Source organism: Trichechus manatus, unplaced genomic scaffold, assembly GCF_000243295.1.
Source record: "Trichechus manatus latirostris isolate Lorelei unplaced genomic scaffold, TriManLat1.0 scaffold00071, whole genome shotgun sequence".
Lineage (NCBI taxonomy): Eukaryota > Metazoa > Chordata > Mammalia > Sirenia > Trichechidae > Trichechus > Trichechus manatus.
The window spans coordinates 5,363,146-5,384,137 of NW_004444007.1; the positions used below are offsets into that span (position 1 = coordinate 5,363,146).

The 20,992-nt window shown below is 35.0% G+C and overlaps 1 protein-coding gene across 1 annotated transcript in view; it reads right to left on the reverse strand.

Moving 5' to 3' along the window:
- TACR3 (tachykinin receptor 3) overlaps positions 1-20,992 on the reverse strand; it is a 90,369-nt gene that overhangs the window by 48,747 nt on the left and 20,630 nt on the right. Inside the window, exons 2-3 of the mRNA XM_004380201.1 lie at positions 6,954-7,142; positions 4,979-5,129 (exon numbers count right to left, since the gene is read on the reverse strand). Of these exons, the coding sequence (XP_004380258.1) occupies positions 4,979-5,129; positions 6,954-7,142 (340 nt within the window). The remainder of the gene's footprint in view (positions 1-4,978; positions 5,130-6,953; positions 7,143-20,992) is intronic.

Here is a 20,992-nt window from a genome sequence, read left to right on the forward strand (position 1 = left end):
TTATAATTTTATGAAATTAAATGGATCATTTTAATAATAATTTTCATACATAGTTTTTTAGTCAATGTTTTAATAAGTAGCTAATATCTGTGAATATATCTACCAATAAGTAGAATAAAGTAGATAAGGATCAGTTTCTTTAAGTGACACTACATTATTCTCACACTGGAACCTAAGCATTAATATACTATGCTCTGTAAACAGGGTAATATTAGAAAAGCATTCTCTCTTAAAACTTTAGAAAAATATAATTTCCAATTTGAATATTATAGCAATGTATTGTATAGCATAGATTTCTGAAAAAGATTAACCAGTTCCACTAAATAGAATAAAAATAACCTCACTCAGGCTTTGGGGATTGTGTGATATTAACTGATACTTTATATCTTGCAACTATCTGAGGACAGCTATTTTCATTTAGATTGCAGCGATTCTTAACCATTCGTGTTACATTAAGCAGACACATTATTATTCTCTTTCTCTCTCTCTCTCTCTATATATATATATATTTAAATAGACATATTTAAAGCCAATGGGTACAGACAGGATCTTAAAACTCAGAAAATTTACTATAAATTATGGGTACCTTTGCTTGTCATATGAGGTATACAAAGGCTTTGAAACTGTAAAATGCATTATGTAAGAAGGGGTTTATTATTACGCTTACTCACATTTTTCTCTCTCTAGAAAGACTCAGTTCTATCCATGTGACTCAAATGATAGAACATTCCTTACAGATTAACTCCTAGATCTTATTAAGCCACTGGAATCATAGAATTTTAATATTGATGATCAAGGACAGTACTGTAATTTTAATGATGACTAAATATTTCTAGAGGAATTAATTGATTTCTAAAGATCAATATTCAATATTCTTATCTGCTGCTAGCTAGAAGCAGTGGTATTATCTTTAAACTATAAATACTTAGTCATTACATATGTAAAGCTCTAGTTAAAGTGGTTAATTTTAAATTATCTGAAAGGTTCATATTAGTTCAACTTTTAGACATGCCATTGTTTTTTCTCACTCATAGCAATCCCATGTGACAGAGTAGAAATGTCCCATAGGGTTTTCTTGGCTGTAATCTTTACGGGAGCAGATCGCCAAGTCTTTCTCCCATGAATCCGCCGGCCTTTTGGTTAGCGGCCAAGCCCTTAACTACTGCATCACCAGGGCTCCTTTTAGACATGCTAGTTTCTATATAACTTAGAAATGTAATATATTTCTATTGGCTGTTCTTCAGAGAATTTACTCTTCAATGCTTCAAATTGAGCACAATTCCTAAAGATCTTGAGAGAAAGAAAAACAGAAGCAATGCTCCTCAATAGTTGCAAAGATCTTCTCTTAGTGACTTGATGAATACTTTTTCAGCATTTATTTATACTTGTGTATGTGTATTTGGAGGTTCAATTAACATCTGGTACTCTTTTACGCCTCAGCATAACAAAAACAAAAATCCTCACAACTGGGCCAATAAGCAACATCATGATAAACAGAGAAAAGATTGAAGTTGTCAAGGATTTCAGTCTTTTTGGATTAATAATCAACACCCATTGAAGCAGCAGTGAAATCAAATGACATGTTGCATTGGGCAAATCTGCTCTAAAAGACCTCTTTGAAGTGTTAAAAAGCAAAGATGTCACTTTGATGACTAACGTTCACCTGACCCAAGCCTTGGTCATTTCCATTGCCTCATAAGTTTGTGAAATCTAGACAATAAAAAAAGAAAACTGAAGGAGAACTGACACAGTTGAACTGTGTTGGCAAAGAATATTGAATATACTGAGGACACCCAGAACGAACAAATCTGTCTTGGAAAAAGTACAGCCAAAATGCTCCTTAGAAGCAAGGATGGAGAGACTCAGTCTTGCTTACTTTGGACATGTCATCAGGAGAGACCAATCACTAGAGGAGGATATCAAGCTTGATAAAGTCAGTGGAAAAGAGAGAGACCCTCATGAGATGGATTGACACCGTAACTGCAACAATGAGTTCAAACATAGCAATCAATGATTGTGAGGATGGCGCAGGACCAGGCAATGTTTTATTCTGTTGTACATAAGGTCACCATGAGTCAGAGCCAACGCAATGGCACCTAACAACAACAACAACATGGATTGGATTGAGCCCCTTCCCCATATTTATTGAAGTTCTGGCCCCTGTACCTGAACCTGTGGATGTGATCCTGTTTGGAAATAAGAGTTTTTCTTTTTTGTTATGTTAGTGAGGTCATATCAGAATAGGTTGGGTTCTAAATCTAATCACTTCTGAATTATAAAAAGAGCATAATAGACACAGAGAAACAGGGAGAAGACAGATGATATGCGAATATCTGACTACAAGCCAAGAAACACTAAGAATTTTCCACAGATAACAGAAACTAGGAGAGGGCTCACAGAAGGAATTGATACAGCCAAGACCCTGATTTGGACTTTTAGCCTCTAGACTGTGCGAAAATAAATTTTTGTTCTTTAAGGCAACCACCTGTTACGGAAGCACTAGGTAAATAAGAAAATATGATTACTAGAAATAATTATATTCCAAACCATATCAGAACGATATTTTACTTTCAGAAAAAGAAAAAAAATTAAGAGAAAAGCTAGATATTTTGAAATTTTAAACTTTTGTACAAAATGGACATTACAGCCTAGATAACGATGTTTATAGCTGTGAGGGACTAAGAGAGAAATCCAAAGGCAAGTTGATTTCTTTTGAAAGTCAACAGAGTGGATGTCGTTTTGTGAGAAAGACATGAGAACTACAACATTAAAATGTCTCTTACTTTTTTGAAATATTCTAGAAGGATCATACTGTCATACTCATGGTTTGAGTTGATATTTCTACTTTCAAATTCTACAGTAATGAAATCAAAAGGGAATATTTAGGCAACAGGACAAAGACAAGAATATTCCCTCTTGCTATTGTTCCCTTTGGACTCTAAACTCAAAAATAAAAAAGAGCACTAAGATTGCATTTTCATTTTTTATCCCAGAAAAATATCACATATATAGAGAGAAAAAGTAGCTATTATCTACAATTATTGCACTTATTTTAATTTTTTCTGGAAGTTAAAGTAAAAAAGTATTTTTAAAAGACACTTAAATCAATAAGAAAGAAATGAAAGGAAACACAGGGAACTAAGTGGGTAACACAAAAATAGGAATTTTTCTGAAATGGATAGAATATCTGATACGTTATTTAATGTGATGATGCCCAAAGCATAGTTGTAAGAAAATATCCAGAAAAGGTTATCTTACAATACGAGCAAGATGTTAGAAAATTAAGGTTGGCTTTACAAAAAACAAAATAAAAAACACACCCTTGCTATGGAGTCGATTTTGACTCATAGCGATCCTATAGGGCAGAGTAGAACTGCCCCATAGGGTTTCCAGGGAGCAGCTGGTGGATTTGAACTGCCAATCTTTTGGTGAGCAGCCATAGCTCTTAACCACTTTGTCACCAGAGCTCTGGCTTTACAAAGGGGAGAGAGAAACTCTTGTTATGAACTGACCATGTTATTGAAGTTCTCCTAGTTTTAGAGTTCTTTATTTTTAGGGGCTGAAGATAAAGTTTTATGTTTATGCATATCAATTTTAAGGTAATTTTTTTCAAATATAAATTAAATTATATATATTTTAGGATGAAATGAGTAAATTGATATGAAAAACAGCATGCTTACCTTTTTTTAAAATACTGGAGATAATGACAAAATGTTAAATGGATATAAGTCCTGTATACCATTATTTGTCAACAATGAGGGGAAAACATTAGTATTGAAATTAAACCTATTTTCTACATTCGATTTTCAAAACACAATTGATGATTGTTAAATAAGTATTTGTAGTTAAGTGGTTTTTAAGATTGCTGAGCGTATTTTAAGGGAAGTGCTCATGTGGTTGGCACTAGTTCTACATAAATAAGTGAATAATAAGTGAAATAAGTAATAATTGGTATAATCAGTATGGCTCACTCACCCTTCGAAAAACCTCTTGATATGCATTAGGCACACATCAAGTGGAGACAGGTAGATAAAACAGATGACTGGAAGATTCCTTTCAACTTCAGGAATTTATAAGAAATTTCATTCATTGAGTCACACAATGATAGTCAGTAAAAAAACTTAATGAAAAAGTTTATCCTAGTAAAATTGCCAATAGAATAAATTTTAGTGATTTTCTTCTTAATTTGAATCAGTCAGAAATAGGTTTGTTTCATGTTACCCAATAAGTTTTACAACACTATTAATGCAGCTCTTATCACTCAATCTAAACGGCTGGGTAGAAACCACCAGATCATGGGAGAGATAGCAAGATAGAGAGCTAGAGAGGGAGAGATAGAGAAACAGAGGGAAAAGGAGAGGTAGAGATGGATAGACAGCTCTATCTAGATAGATACAGATACACTGATGATAGGTAGCTAGACAGACAGATAGATGAATGGAAGCAGAGGGAAGAGACAGAGAGTGGAAACTTCCTATAGCGATTTTCCACGACATAGGAAATTATAGCAAAGACAACTATAGAGATGCCATTACTGGGATAAAACGAGCAACAAGCCAACAAGCTTTGGGCAGTTTATAGAGTACATCAGAGGCAGAGAGAGCTCCCTAAGTTATGTTCCATAAAGGACAGAGATAGCTATAACTGCAGAAATACAATCAACTGGGAGCCCATTTAAAGTGAAATTTCAGCAATTTCAGGTGGAGTAAGTGAGAATGCTCTGTAAAAGGTGATAAAAAGTCCAACCTTTTTATAAAAAAATAAAAAAGGAGGTGACTATTGTATCACAGACTGATATTGGATGTGTACAGTGATTTACAGAAGACAAAAAGGAAGAAAGAAAATTAAAAAAAAAAAAAAACAGTAAAGTAGAAGGGAAGCATCAGATCACATTATATTAAACTGCCCCAACTAGGTTTTTTCCTATATGATGTGCCACAATTTACATAAATGCTAGATAAATTATAAGGTACAGTACCTTTCTTTTAGCCTTCAGTTGTTCATGATACTTGTCACAGGTATCTCCTGGGATCTCTCCTCCCCAGAGAGTAATTCCAATGATGGTGTATGTGATACCCATGATAAGCAATGGGAAACAGTACACCAGTATAATGACAATAACGTGGTAACTGCAAGAAATAAAAAATGACACATGCTGAACAGTATATTGAGATGAAATATGTGGGACTTTGAATTAATTCAGTTTCAAATCAATAATTAAAAATACTAAGATTATCTCTATGTTCTGATGTTACAAATCTGTCAAAATACCCCGTTATTGTTACCTACAGTCACTTCCAAACACTTCCAGTTGATCTTTGCCAAGCTTTACGTTGTATATGGAAACTATAACTGAACTGAAGTAGTCACTTAAACTACACACATTCCCCTTACCTGGAGGTCCAGGATGAGGGTCTTTTCTCTGGTTGGTAATTGCTGAGCTAAACTAATTAAATTTATGATCAGAGGAAAATGGATGGGACAGAATAAACTAAGCAACTGATAACTCTATATGTAGGACTATTCTTTATATCTCAGCAGCATTAGAAATATTTGAAATAAATTGTTTTTCCTTCCAAACAGAAAAAAATGCAAGCAGATACTCTGAGTCATACTGGTTCCATGAGTTATTGAACAATGATTTAAAAAAAAAATCAGGTAAAGATGTTCACATGCATTTTTCAAAGTCATAGTACAACTGATTGCATTGCTAATTTGCTAAGTAACATGCAGATATATTAGTCACACCAAAGACATGCTATTGCATACTATCAAATTAAATTGTGAGATTTCATAGCTTTCAATCAAAATTATAAGGATGTAATTAGGGAGGATTAAGAGAGTAAGCCATAACATAACAGCCCAAACAGAATTTGTACAAACTCCTGTGGCTTCCACTGTCTTAGGGAACTTTAATTAGAGTTTGTTATAACAGTCCTTCTCGGTACCTGTGCATTTTTGTAAAGGTAATCTTAAATTTCCATGTCTTCCCGTTTCCTGGTAGCTATGCACTAAGAATTGATTTAAAGTCAACGAAAAAGAAATTCAGTCAACAAATCATTTAAAGTCGATAATATTATCACACAAATTAAGATTTATTAACAATAATGGATAGTATACAATGCTCAGTTTAATAATTGCTGCCTGCTTTTTCCTTCAATAAATGCTTCCTAATAATTTTCTTCTAAAATTTGGAAAGCTGAGCTAGATAAAATGGCCGCCTTCAAAGATTGCCATTATATTTTCATCATTTGTTTTTTAAAGTAAAATGCCACTAAAATAGGAAAATAGGAATTTTATAGAAATAAATGTAAGTGATCAGATTTAAAAAAATAAAATGCAAGCAATTACACAGTATTGTTTAGTTTCCTTTCGCTTTTCTTACGGTGGATCCAAAATATGAAATATCAAATTCTATCATGTAGCTTTTCTATTTACTTTTAAATCTAGTAGCCAGATTTCTTTAATGCTAAACAAACAAAAACACCAAATCAAACCAAAACAAAATTAAAGAACCTACCAAGTTTCCTCTTCTATTCCCCATCCAGGCTTCTTAAAAGAGCAATCAACACCTTTGGACTTAAATTCCTCCCTTCTCATTCATTTCTCAATCAATAACAATTCTGCTTTCCTCTGGGCAATGCTTTCATCTCCAATGATATTGTAAATGCCTAATTCAATAATCTGCTCATTGTATAAAACTTTAATCAGATGTCACCTCCTCCGGGAAATTCTCCAGAGCTACCCATATAGAAGTCATCATATTCTTCCAACAGGAAACTTCTGTAACTTATACAAAGATCATGTCATATTTTGTACATGTCTCTTTTCCCATCAAGTGTGAGCTGCTGAGGGAAGGGTCTATGTCATATTTATTTAATCATTGCTCTCAACCCATAGTTTTCTAAATGTTTGATACATTGAATGAAAAGTATAAGAGAGAATTAACTTACGTGAAATGTTGCTTGGAACCTTCTGGCCATTGCACATAACAAAGAGTACGTCCCGGCAAGACTTTGGTTTTGGAGTAAAGACACTGAGGGAAAGCAAGTAGAAATGCTAGAACCCAAATACTTCCAATGACAATCTTGGTAGCTGTGGCAGACAGTCTGGGCTTCAAGGGATCAATAATGGCCATATACCTATAGAAAAACAAACAAATCATCTTGCTGGTTCTCTTGCTAAAGGAGTTTAAAATAGAGTTCCAAAGAACTTTCAATGGCCAGAATTGTCTCCCGGTAAACAAGCTGATAAGGATTTTGCTTGTGTAGAGGCAGCATAGAATGATAAAAATGGCATCATCTCAGGAATCAGGCAGATCTTGGTTCAAATAAAAAAGTTCATGTCAACTTTTTGAACCTCAGCTTTATTATCTTTAAAATAGAAATAAGAACACCCACCTCTTAGGGGTGAAGTGAGGATCAATAAAAATAATATAAGTGAAAAGTTTGAATATTTAGCACACTATAATTAAAAAATGTGTGCCAAATTGATAATTAGAAAGACACATATTAAGTGCTTAAAAATACTAATTTCCCACCTCAAAAACTTTAATTTCTCTTCTTTATGTTTAGCTTAAAAGAAAATGCTGGAGAAATAATGTGAATAATACCTACGTTATCGACAAAGATGAAGAACCCTTATGAAGGATATCATCAACATATTCATTTAAAAGCAACAAGTGACAAGTTTAGGATTCAAATAAGGACAAATAAATCAAGGCTCATTGAGGCTATGCCTTCCTGTTAACCCACCCCATCCCCCATTGAATTCATAATGTTTTGTGAAAATCTACTTCATGGTGCCTATGTAGCACTGCATAACATAGCTATGTGAAAATATATTCGATGCTCTAAAAAACAAACTAACATATGACTTTTAGAGTTCTACTTTTTGGAAAGTTGGGACCTCTCTGAATACAGTAACAAAGGTCAAGCTTTATTCAATTGGTAAAGATAGTAGTGATATATCTGGGAGATACAATTTCCAATTTTAAGGGGGAAATAAAATGACTAATTGCTGAATTCTGGCCACTGTACAGAGCAGAAAACGATAAATGCCAAATTAATTATTGTTTTTGTACTCCTACCAATAAAACACATAACTTAAATTGTTGTATTTTTACTATTTGTCATTTTGTATTTCTCAAGTATATTTTGATTTATGCAAATTTTCAAATGCAATATTTTTATCAAAAAATGAGTTACATAGGCCAAAAATGTTTTAACTTTAAGTGTATGTGTTTCAAAATAAGCACAATTCATCAATTTACTTATTGTTGTCTGCATTTTAACTATTCATCAGAATTAAATATTTGGTAGATATATTTGAACTTAAACCCACAAAACCTATTGCCTTTGAGTGGATTCTGACTCATAGTGACCCTATTAGACAGAGTAGAACTGCTCCATAGGTTTCCAAGGCTGTAAATCCTTATGGAAAAGACTGTCACAACTTTCTCTGGTGGAGCGACTGGTGGGTTTGAAAGTTTGAACTGCTGACCCTTCGGTTAGCAGCCAAGTGCTTAACCACTGTACCACCAAGCCTCCTTGCATTTGAACTTAGCTATACACAATTCTTAATATTAATTTTAATCACAGTTTACTTATAGGAAATATTATTATCTCATTATGCACGACAGCTTTTAGGTAAATGTGAAATTGAGCTATGAAAACCAACCCAAACCCACTGCCATTGAGTTGATTCTGACTCATAGTGACCGTATAGGACAGAGTAGAACTGCCTCATAGGTTTCTAAGGCTATAAGTCTTTATGGAAGTTGACTGTCACATCTTTCTCCCATGGAGCAGCTGGTGGATTTTAATCTCGGATCTTTTGGTTAGCAGTGAAGCGTTTACCCACTGTGCCAGTTACCCGATAAGCAAGGTAAGCCAAGTGCTTTAACCACTGCGCCACCACAGCGCCTGACCTATGAAAAGATAACTAGAAAGATGCGCCCTTGGTTTAGGGAAATAAAGTGAACCACACAAAGAAAATAAAAGTCAAATGTTTGCAGCTGAACACTATTGAAAATTAACCCTCTCAGGCTTATGCTGGTGATTAATAAAAATAGCAACATTTATTGATCGCTAATCACGTGCCAGACAATATACAAAATGATCCAACAAATCTAGTTACATTATCATCACAGTTTCACAGAAAAGGAACCTGAGTTTTAAGAGATTAAGCAGATGGCCCAAAATGACTCAGATGGTAAGAAGGGTGCTAGAATTCTAAACCAGTTCTGTTATTCTTCATAGTCCATATAGATAAAGATTCTTGCTTTTGATTATAACCATTCCTGCCAGGAATAGTGTAAGAGAAAGAAAAACATAAGGTAGATATGACTCCCAAAGAATCACAAACAGAGCATTTTCTGTTGTAAATCCAAAAGCATTAATGTAATATATTAAAAAAAAAACAGGTCAGATATATAAAGGAAAGAATTATAGATGCACATTTCTGTTTCTATTGCTGTTGATTGTAACTGACTATACAATTTACCACAATATATTGAATTATTGCCACATGGGTGTTTCTAGAGCCTCTCACAGCACCTGTCAATAAATTTCATTGTACTAAACTGAATAGTCCCCAATTCTATTGTAATTTCTTTTTTCTTTTTGCTTGCCCTGGAACTTTGTGAAGGCAATTTGGATGTCTGGACAGTTAATTTTTTGATTCTAAAAAGCGAAGTTGCATGACAGGAGCATGGTTAGAGTCCTGTCTGGCTACTACCACAGCACAGAAAATTCAAAATAAACAGTAAATTAGTTATTGATTCTTTTGGCCAGTTAATCTAATGTTTTAGAAATGATTTCCTGACAGGTAGAATGTTGTTTTATTTGAATTATACGGAAACAATCAATTGATGTTCTCACTAAATAACACTTCAGTAAGAGTAAAAATTTTGAAACCTCAAGCTGGCATTTTTGTCACTTTTGGTCTGATCCATTATTCATTCATTCAACAAAACACTGATTAAATTCCTACTCTGAAGCTCCAAACACTGTAGTGATATAACAGTGAGCAAATAGGCCTTCAGAGAGCTTATAGTCTAATGAGTTAGAGACACTAATCAAATAATCTAACCAATAAATGTACAATTACAACTGTGATAAGTGTTGCAAAGGCAAAGCATATAGCCATATGAATGCATTTCCTAGGAAGACCACATTTTAGATTGTGCATCATGAAAGTCTTCCCTAACAAAAGTAATTCTGACAGGGATGGATTACCCAATAAGCAAGGTAAGTACCTGCCTAAGGCATCAACAAAACAGGGGCACCCATCATCCAAAGCAAAGACCCATAGATGCCAAGCAGACAGGGCACGTGGAAAAGCAAGCACCGCAGTTGAAGGGAGCTGACAGGACACTAAATGAAATTGATATCAGCTCCAGTACGTGACAATGTGCGACCAGAAATAAAGTTCACTCAGGGTCAGGAGGGCTCCCACTGTGCAAGGTTGTTTAATCTATGAAGTCCCTACCACTTCAACACCTTTGTTGATATCTGTCTCTTACGGTTCCCTCTTGTGTAATTGAAACTCCTTATCTTAGTGGGTCTCTTGAGAGTGTACTATTTCCTTCTAATAAATAAGTGGTGGAGGTGGGCTGCTGGTCTAACTTCTTTCTTTTTAATAAAACTTTATTGTGATTCAGGTGAAAGTTTACAAAGCAAATTAGTTTCCCATTCAACAATTCATGCACAGCTTTTTTTGTGACATTGGTTGCAATCCCCTCCATATGCTAGCAATGTCCCCTCCTCCTTTCTGGGTTCCCTGTTTCCATTCGCCCATCTTTCCTGCCCTTATCTGTCTTCTGAACTATGCTTTTGGGAAAATGGTGACTTTTTGGTCTCATACAGTTGATTGTTTTGAGGTGCACATTCCTCTTGGGTGTTATTGTTCACTTTACAGGCCTGTCTATTGTTTGGCTATAACGTGGTCTCTGGGAGTGGGTTCAGTTCCAAGATTGAAGAGTATCTAAGGGCCATAGTCTCAGAGGTTCCACTAGGCTCTATCAGACCAGTAAGTTAGGTCTTAATTATGAATTTGAATTTTGTTCTACATTTTTCTCCCACTCTGTCCAGGACCTACTATTATGATCAGAGTGGTCAGTAGTGGTAGCCAGGCACCATTTAGTTCTTCTGGTCTCAGGATAGTGGAGGCTGTGGTTCACGTGGTCCATTAGTCCTTTGGACTAATAATTGTTTCCTTGAGTCTTTGGTTTTCTTCACTCTTCTTTGTTCCAGATGGGAAGAAACCAATTGTCATATCTTCAATGGCCGTACGCAAGTTTTTAAGACCCCAGTCCCTACTCACCAAGGTAGGATGTAGAACATCATCTTTATGGACTGTGTTATGCTAATTGTCCTGGATGACCCCAGAGGCTATGGTCCTAAGCCTTTAAGTCCAGTGATTCAATCCTGAAAGGTGTCTGGTTATGGTTAAGAAGTTTTCATGACCCTGCCTCCTGTGTGCTCTATTGTATACATGAATGTTTGTAGTACATGTAGATATGTATGTAGAAATGTCTACCACCAAACTTGTCTATGTTCGTAGGTGTACTCCCCTAAGCCATCCAACACCTGTTAAGCTTACATATCCACCTATGGATCCACTTATAAATTATTGTTTGTTATTTCTGTTGCTGCAGGATTGTATAAGTAATAGTATTTACCAATGTTGCCCATTACTCTTGCATACTTCTCAGTGTCTTCCCTTGCCTTGGTCATTTTGTTATGACTCCCTCCATATTATTTATTGTCTTTCCCTTCACTGAAGTTAATATGTGTTTACTATTTAGTTAGTGATTTTTCTCTCCCTCCCTCTCCCATCCCTGTTAAGCATCAAAGAATGTTTCTTTTTGTGTGTAAACCTTTCTTGACTTTTTATAATAGTGGTCTCATATAATATTTGTCCTATTATGATGGACTTATTACACTTAGCATAATGTCCTCCAGGTTCATCCATGTTGTGAGATGTTTCTCGGATTCATCATTATTCTGTACTTGTGTGTAGTATTCCATTGTGCAAATGTCCCACAGTTTATCCATTCATCTGTTGATGGACACTTAGGTTGTTTACATCTTTTTACTATTGTGAATAATGCTGCAATGAACAGAGGTGTGTGCATATGTCTATTTGCATCACAGCCCTTATTTCTCTAGGGTATATTCTGAGGAGTGGGATAACTGGATCATATGGTATTTCTAAGTTTTTAAGAAACTGCCATACCATTTTGCACAGTGGTTGTACCATTTTACATTCCCACCTGCAGTGTTTGAAAGTTCCCATCTCCCCATAGCCTTGTTAGCATTTGTTGTTTTTTGGGTTTTGCTCAGTGCCATTATTGCTGGGGAGTGGGTATCTCATTATAGTTTTGATTTGTATCCTTCTAATGGCTGATGATCATGAGCATCTCTTCATGTATTTGTTGGCCATCTGAATGTCTTCTTTGGTGAAGTGTCTGTTCATGTCCTCTGCCCATTTTTTAATTGGATTGTTTGTCTTTTTGTTGTTGAGGTGTTGAAATTTTCTATAAATTTTAGAGATTAGTCCCTTGTCAGATATGTCATCTCCAAAATTTTTTTTTCCCAGTCTGTAGGTTTTTACTCTTTTGGAGAAGTCTTTTGAGTGCATAAGTATTTAATTTTTAAGAGGTCCCAATTATCTAGTTTATCTTCTTCTGCATTTGCAATTTTAGTTATGTTTGATAGTCTATTTATAATAAATTAGAGCCCCTAGGTTTGCTCTTATTTTTTCTTCCATGATCTTTATGGTTTTAGGTTTTACATTTAAGTATTTGATACATCTTGAGTTAGTCTTTGTGTATAGTGTGAGGTATGGATCCTGTTTCATTTTTCTGCAAATGCATATCCAGTTTTGCCAGCACCAGTTGTTAAAGAGACTATCTCTTCCCCATTTAGTGGATTTCGATTCTTTGTCGAAGATCAACTGTCCTTGAGTGGATGGCTTTACTTCTGGCTCTGAGATTGGGAAGTGTGAGGTCTCCTACTTTGTCGCTCTTCTTCAGTAATGCTTTGCTTATTTGGGGCCTCTTTCCATATAAAGTTGGTGATTAGCTTTTCCTTCTCACTAAAGAGTGTTGTTGGAATCTGGATCGGGATTGCGTTATATCTATAGGTTACTTTGGGTGTTATGACATTTTCACAATGTTAAGTCTTCCTATCCATGAGGATGGTATGTTTTTCCATTTATGTAGGTTTCTTTTGTTTTCTTGCAGTAGTGCTTTTTAGTTTTCTTTGTATAAGTCTTTTACATCCTTGCTTATATTTATTTCTAAGTATTTTATCTTTTGGGGGGCTACCACGAATGGTATTATTTTCCTCATTTCTTTTTCAGAGTTCTCTTTGTTAGTGTAGAGAAACCCAACTAATTTTTGTATGTTGATCTTGTACCCTGCCACTCTGCTGAATCCTTCTATGAGTTCCAGTAGCTTTCTTGTAGAATCTCTGGGATTTTCTATGTATAGCAGCATATCATCTGCAAATAGGGACAATTTTACTTTTGCCTTACCAGTCTGGATGCCTAGCTCTAGCTAGGACTTCCAGTACAATATTGAATAAGAATAGTGAGATCCTTGTCTGGTTCCCATTCTCAAGTGGAATGTTTTCAGTTCTCCATTGAGAATAATGTTGGCTGTTGGTTTTGTATCTATACCCTTAATTACATTGAGGACTTTTCCTCGTATTGCTATTTTGCTGAGAGTTTTTATCAGGAATAGGTGTTGGATTTTATCAAATGCCTTTTCTGCATCAATTGACACGCTCATGTAGTTATTTTCTTTTGTTATATTTATGTAGTGGATTACTTCAATTGATTTTCTAATGTTGAAACATTCTTGCAACCCTGGTATGAATCCCACTTGGTCTTGATGTATTATTTTTTTGATATGTTGTTGTATTATATTGGATAGTATTTTGTTGGAAAATTTTGCATCTATATTAATGAGAGATATTGGTTTATAATTTTCTTTTTCAGTGGTGTCCTTGCCTGCTTTGGTAACAGAGTTATGCTGGCTTAATAGAATGTGTTCAGAAGTATTGCATCCTTTTTTATGTTCCGGAATAGTTTGAGTAGAGTTGGTGTCAGTTTTTCTCTGAATGTTTGGTAGAATTCTCCTGTGAAGCTGTCTTGGCCAGGGCTTTTTTTTGTTTTTTGGGGGGAGTGTTTTTATGATCTCTTCAGTTTCTTCTTTAGTTATGGGTCTGTTCAAAAACTTAGATAATAAAAATGTGAAATAGTGAGTTTTTCTATAGCTAACTCTCCTTTTAAATTATTTTTTCATGATAGTCTATTAAAGATAATTTGAGCACAGATTAATTGATAATAGGTGTTATAGATCAAATTGTTTTCCCCCAAAATGTATGTGGAAGTCTCAACTCCTGTACTTGTGAATGTGAACTTGTTTGGGAAAATAGGATATTTCTTTGAAGATATTGTCATTTAATCCATATCAGAGTAGGATGGGTCCTAGTCTTAATCCTTTCTTAGTGATGTCTCATAAATGAAGAGAACATATACTGAGAGAGAGAGTCACACAGACAGGGGAAGACGCTCTATGAGGATTGGTCTACAGCAAAGGAATGCCAAGGATTGCCAGCCGAAACCAGTATCTAGCAGACAGGCATGGAACAGTTCCTGTCTCAGAGCCCTCAGAAGGAATCTATGTGGTCAGTACCATGATTGGAACTTTTGGCTTCCAAAACTGAGAGACAATAAATTTCTGTTCTTTAAAGCCACCCACTTTGTGTTATTTGCTTACGGCAGCCCTCGGAAACAAAGACAATAGGAAAACAAGTTTAAGAAATTGCTTCTGCTCATTTATTCATTTATTCTTTCAATAAGTGCTTTGCAGCAAATATATGCAGTCATTATTCTAGATGCTCTTACTATAGCAGGAAACAAAATAGATAGTAGTAAGTACTGTGTGGAAAAATAAGGCAGAAAAGTGGATAGAAAATGACAGGAGGCTGCTATTTTAGATAGTGGTGAGTTCATACGTGAGATACACTGAGAGAATGAAGAGTTAACTGTTCATTTCTTTGTAAGAGCTGCTTCTCTGTAGCACTCACACCCCCTCTAAAAATATAAGTCAGCAATTTTATTTTAATAGCCCTTGCTCTTTGTGGGCCATTACCTTCCCGAGTCTTACTGAGTTCATGGTAGCAAATGAATTAATAGTCACATAATCTGACTTCAAAGAACAAGTGTTTTCCAGTTCTGTCATTTTCATCCATCTCACCACTGAAGCAAATAGGGGATGCCCTACAGTTCATGTAATTTGAAAAAGCGTTTATTCCAATGTTGGATTATCAATCTCCCATGCAATGGAGTTCCATTAATTTCAGAACTTTATTTCCTCACTTTATAATCTTCACAAAGTATTTTCTGTGATGCATTACTCTGTCAGGAAAGTAAAATTTAGTTCTATAGATCTTAATTCTGCCCTGTTGCATTGCTTTCTGCACTTTAAAGACTCATCAAAATCCTACAATGGTATTCCTCTATTAAAAATAGTAAGATAGAATTCTATGAGTAAACTATTCTTGTGTCTTTGAGGTGACCGTGTAGTTTATAACGGTTGTTACTGTACTTTAAAAGCATTTCATGTCAAACCTTGGGACTGGCATTGTTAGGTAGGTGGTGAAAATATTCTGAGTCAGAACTCCAAATAACTGTTTGATGTAGTAATAATTTTGATTTTCATGAAATGGGTGCAAAAAGGTTGTCACATCAAATGCTCCCTCTCTGATTCTCAGGCTTTAATATGTACTAAAAAGACATCTTAGTAACTCCAGTGTCAGTGTACTGCTAAGTGTGAGGAAGCTGGGTGAGCAGGTATGGGGTTCTACTTGTTTTACAAATGGAAAATAATTCTTTCTGAAACCTTAGTTTGAGGGTGAAAATTTAAATTCTTGTCCTTGTACTCTACAATGTAATAGTGACTTTGGAGAATTATGAGGAAAAGTAAGTAGAATGAGAGAAGAAGTGTTTGTAGTGGAAACTCTAAGGTGTCAGAGAAGTAAAAAAAATTGAATACTGATGCTCTCTAAAAACATGATGTAATAGAATCCCATAGAATACTTATTTGGGACAGACTAACACTACAAACTTTATTATATTAGGTTTTTATGATATGGAGTTGTTTGGTGGGATAAAATAGGACTTGTAACATCTTCAATTCCATGCAATGATAAGCTATGTTATTTATGTTTTTTTTTTTTTCCTGCCAAGTAATTATGTTTCTTCTCTAATACCCTCAAATCCTTTAATGGAAAGTACTCTTTAACTCCTGCCAAAGTACGCTTTAAATTAGACTGTCAGACTGTATCCAAGCAGGGTACAGTGCTTGAGAACAGATAAAAGTTGGATGCTTCCAATTGTGCTTAGTGAAGTTTATAGGTCGATGGGACACCTTTTGTAAATACTTTTGCATGTGTGTGTGAAATATCTCTGATTTAAATGTAATAATGATGACAAGCCTAGTGGTTTATATGATTAGATGTGTTAGAAACTTTAGAAATCTAATGCTTAGTTTATTATTTTATCATTAATCATTAGGTACATATTTATTAATTAAAAACTTGGAGCCATTAAAATCTGTCTCAAAAAGGTTTAAGCCTTAGACTCTAAGACACGTTTGATAAAATTCCACTATCCATTCCAGTATAAAATATGTGCAATATTCAGCCACTTGAAAACTTTCAGTTAGCCAGTGAGTCACACAAGGACAAGAGAATGGGCAAGGTAGGTGAAAGCAAAGTATAACTCAGATTTACCAACTGGTGAAGTCAGTAACTATTCTATATGTATGCATTATCTTATATATATATATATATATATATATATAAAGCTATACCAGTAACTAGTTGCCTTTGAGTCAATTCCAACTCATGGCAACCCCATGTGTGCAGAGTAGACTTGTACTCCATAGGGTTGTCAAGGCTGTGACCTTTTGGAAGCAGGACTGCCAGGTTTTTCTTCCAAGGCCCCTCTGGGTTTGTTCGAACCACCACCATTTCAGTTAGTAGTAGAGCACTTAACAATTTGCGCCACCAAGTGTTTCCACATATAAAGCTATAGATACTATTATTGTTCATGCAACAATTACTACACCTTCAGTACCTCACCTCAGATGAAGGCCCTTACCTCAAATGAAGGCCCTTAGTTCTAACCAAATTTACATCTTCTTGAACACAGAATATTATGAGACATTCATATCAATACACAAAGAAATACTATTAGATGCTCATTGACAGCCAAGTACTCAATACTACTTAGACTACATAATTAGTAAACTTAAGGATCTTATAATCTGTTCCTTAAAGAACAGGCAGATGATTTTCCTAGCTTCTCATCAATATAACTGAGCTTCGCACTTTCCTAAAGTGGGAATTGTTGTTATTGTTAGTTGCCGTCAAGTCGATTCTGTCTCATGGAGACGCCATATGCGTAGAGTAGAACTTTTTCATAGGGTTTTCAAGGCTGTGATGTTTTGGAAGCCAGGTACATATTTCAAGGTGCCACTGGGTGGGTTCAAAGTGCCAACATTTCAGCTAGTAGTCAACCACGTTTAACGGTTTTGTGCCACCCAGGGACTTATAAAGTGGGAATAATCTGTTTTAATTCATAATCCGCCCCATTTTCCAATTACTAGTGTCACACCTTGTAAAAATGGCATGGAGGCAGTGTCTAACCTCCTCTAACTTCACAAGGGGGAAGGAAAATCAAGATCAACAGCCCAAGGCTGATTTCTATGAGGCGGAGGTCAGACATGTCTCTTCTCTCTGCCATCTTTACCAGTTCTGACACCAACCATCCCTCCCACAGCTCTCCACTTCTCTGCTGGGTTCGATTATTCATTGCAATGGCCACACAGAACTCACGGACCATAGTCATGATTATGGGGTTTATTAGGGAAGTAATAGGATACAATTCAGGCTCAGGAACACTCAAGAGTACAGTTCTTCCATCAGACAGCCTCTTCCCAGCCATGCTTATAGGCACCCTGGCCCTAGGCCTCTGCCCAAAGGCACTCAGCTTCCTCTCTCTGTGGGCCGGGAAGCCCGCCATCTGTCTCCTGTTGTGGGTCTCTGCTGCCAGGTCTTGCTGCCTTTAGTGTTACATCTTTCTCTCTCTCTCTGTCTCCTGATTCCAGGGGCTTCTCTGTGCAGGGATCCTGGGCTCAGAGGGCTATTAGGCAACTGAAAATTATTCTAATAGCAATGGCTATACATCTACTTGTTTGATACCAAAATTCAGATACTTAGTTAGTAAATTCTATTACTGTAACACAAAAGTTTTTAAATGAAAATGTCACTTTGCGGGGTAGTTTTCTTCCTGGTTGAATTAAAGTTTTCTCTAAACTTATCTTATTTGTCCCCTTATATTTTTGATTTTTTAATGATGTAGTTTTCTCTCTTTCTATGATAAACTTTTTTTTTTTCAAAACAGAGGGTGATATGTACTTCCTTATAAACTATTACACCTTCTTAGATGCAAACAGCAGTTGCTCCTGTTTGTTTATGCTGGCAAATAAGTGATTTTTTAAACCTGTTTACCAAACGCAAGATGATATTTAACTTCAACACTTTAAAAAAGATTAAAGTATGTATATAGTATTCCACACAACCTTAATCCCACAAAAACAGAAAAAATTTACATTCTCACACTTTATGAAGGCTCTCTCAATTTCACTGACTTTCTTGTTCTAGGAATTGTATAGTAAGATTTAGTGCCTCTCTCACGTTCTAAATTATATTTACAAAAATCAATTACACTTATTCTTGTAATTCTCTGACATAATCTCTTCATTTATAAAGAAGATGCAGGTAGAGTTAATCAAAGGAGCCCTGGTGACACAATGGTTAAGCACTTGGCTGCTACCCCAAAAGTCAGAGGTTCAAACCCACCAGTGGCTCTGTGGGAGAAAAAAACTGGTGATCTACTCCCATTAAGATTATAGCCTAGGAAACCCTATGTGGCAGTTCTAATCTGTCACATAAGGTTGTTATGAGTCAGAATCAAATCAACAGCACACAACAGTAACAACAGAGTTAGTAAAAGATGGAAAAAACATAGCATGTAAACAGTAAAATTATTTAAAAAACTGGAGTGGCCATACTAATATCAAAGTAGACTTCAGAGTAAAGAAAATTACCAGAGATAAAGATGAGTATGTGATGATAATAAGGTCAATTCATCAAGAAAACATGAAAATCCTGAGTGTTCCTAAAAACATAACTTCAAAATATATAAAGCAAAAAACTGACAGAACTGAAAGGAGAAATAGACAAATCTACAATTATAATCAGAGACTTCAACAATCTTCTCTCAATAATTGATATACCTAGAAGACAGGAAATTAATAATGGAAAAACTGAACAACTCTAACAGAAAACTAGATATAAATGACATCTATATAACATTCCAGCAAATAATAGCAGACTAAGATAGACCACATCCTGAGTCATAAAACAAATCTTCAAAAACTGAAAAGAATTAAAATCACACAAAATACATTTTCAGATGGTAATGAGATTAAACTCATTAATAATAAGTAACAGAAAGATAACAAGAAAATTTACATACTTGGAAATTAAACCACACTTCTTAATAATCCACATTTATTGATTTTTATATGCTGTGTAACAGATTGTCACTAACTTAATGATTTAAAACAGCACATATTTATTATCTCATAGTTTACATGAGTTACAAGGCTGGGCATAACTCAGATTCTCTGCTAAGCATCTCACAAGGCTGCAGTCAAGGTGTTAATTGGGCTGTGTTCTCATCTAGTGGCTCAGCTGGAGAATAATCCACTTCCAACCTTTCTCAGGTTGTTTGCAGAATTTCCTTGTGGCTGTGTTGTTCACAGCAGCTTGCTTCTTTAAAGTTGGCAATGGAGAGAGAGGCTAGAGCTATCTGTTAGCAAGATGGAACTTTATATACCATAACAACATTGGCATGAAATTGCATCACATTAGCCACATTCTATTTATTCAATGCAGTCATTATCCAGCCTTCACTCAAAAGGAACTAATTATATAAGTGTATGAACAAGAGGAAAAAGAGATTATTGAGACTACCTTAAAGTTCATCTGCCATGCCATAGGTAAAATAAGAAGTCTCAGGAAAATTTAGAAAATGTTTTGAACTGAACAAAAATAAAAATACAAAATATCAAACTCTGTGGTATCAGATAAATGAGTATATAGATGAAGAACTACAGGATTAAATGTTTACATTAGAAAACGAGAAAGACCTTGAATCAAGAATCTAAATTTCCAAATTAAAAAAAAAACAACAAAAAAAATAGGACATAATAAACCCAAAGTAAGAAAAAAGAAGGAAATAATAAAATAAGAGAAGAAATCAATGAAATTCAAAATAGAAAAACAATAGAAAAAAATCAATGAATCCAAAGCTGCCTCTTTGAAAAGGTGAATGAAATTTATAATCTTCTAGCAAGATTAACAAAGAAAAAAAGAGAAGATACTAATAATATCTGCAGTAAAATAACTGATATCACTATAGATGTATAGGCATTGAAAGAATAATAAGGAATACTATGGACAACTCTTAGATGAAGTAGACCAATTTTTTGAAATCCACCAACTACAAAAACTTACCCAAATGGAGTCCTATACCTATTTAAAAATTTGACTTCGTAGTTTAAAACTTCCAAAGAAACCAAATCTTCAGGAAGAGATGGTTTCACTGGTGAATTCTACCAAATATTTACATAAAAATAAAAAATAATCTACACAATCTCTCCAGAAAATAGAATAGTAGAAACACTTCCCTACTCATTTTTGAGGGAAGTATTTCCCTGATACCAAAACCAGACAAATACAGTACAAAAAAGAGAGAAGTACAGGCCAATATCCTTTATGATCATAGATCCAAAAATGCTAAAGGAAATATTAGAAATCTCTCTCACTCTGTGTATATATATATA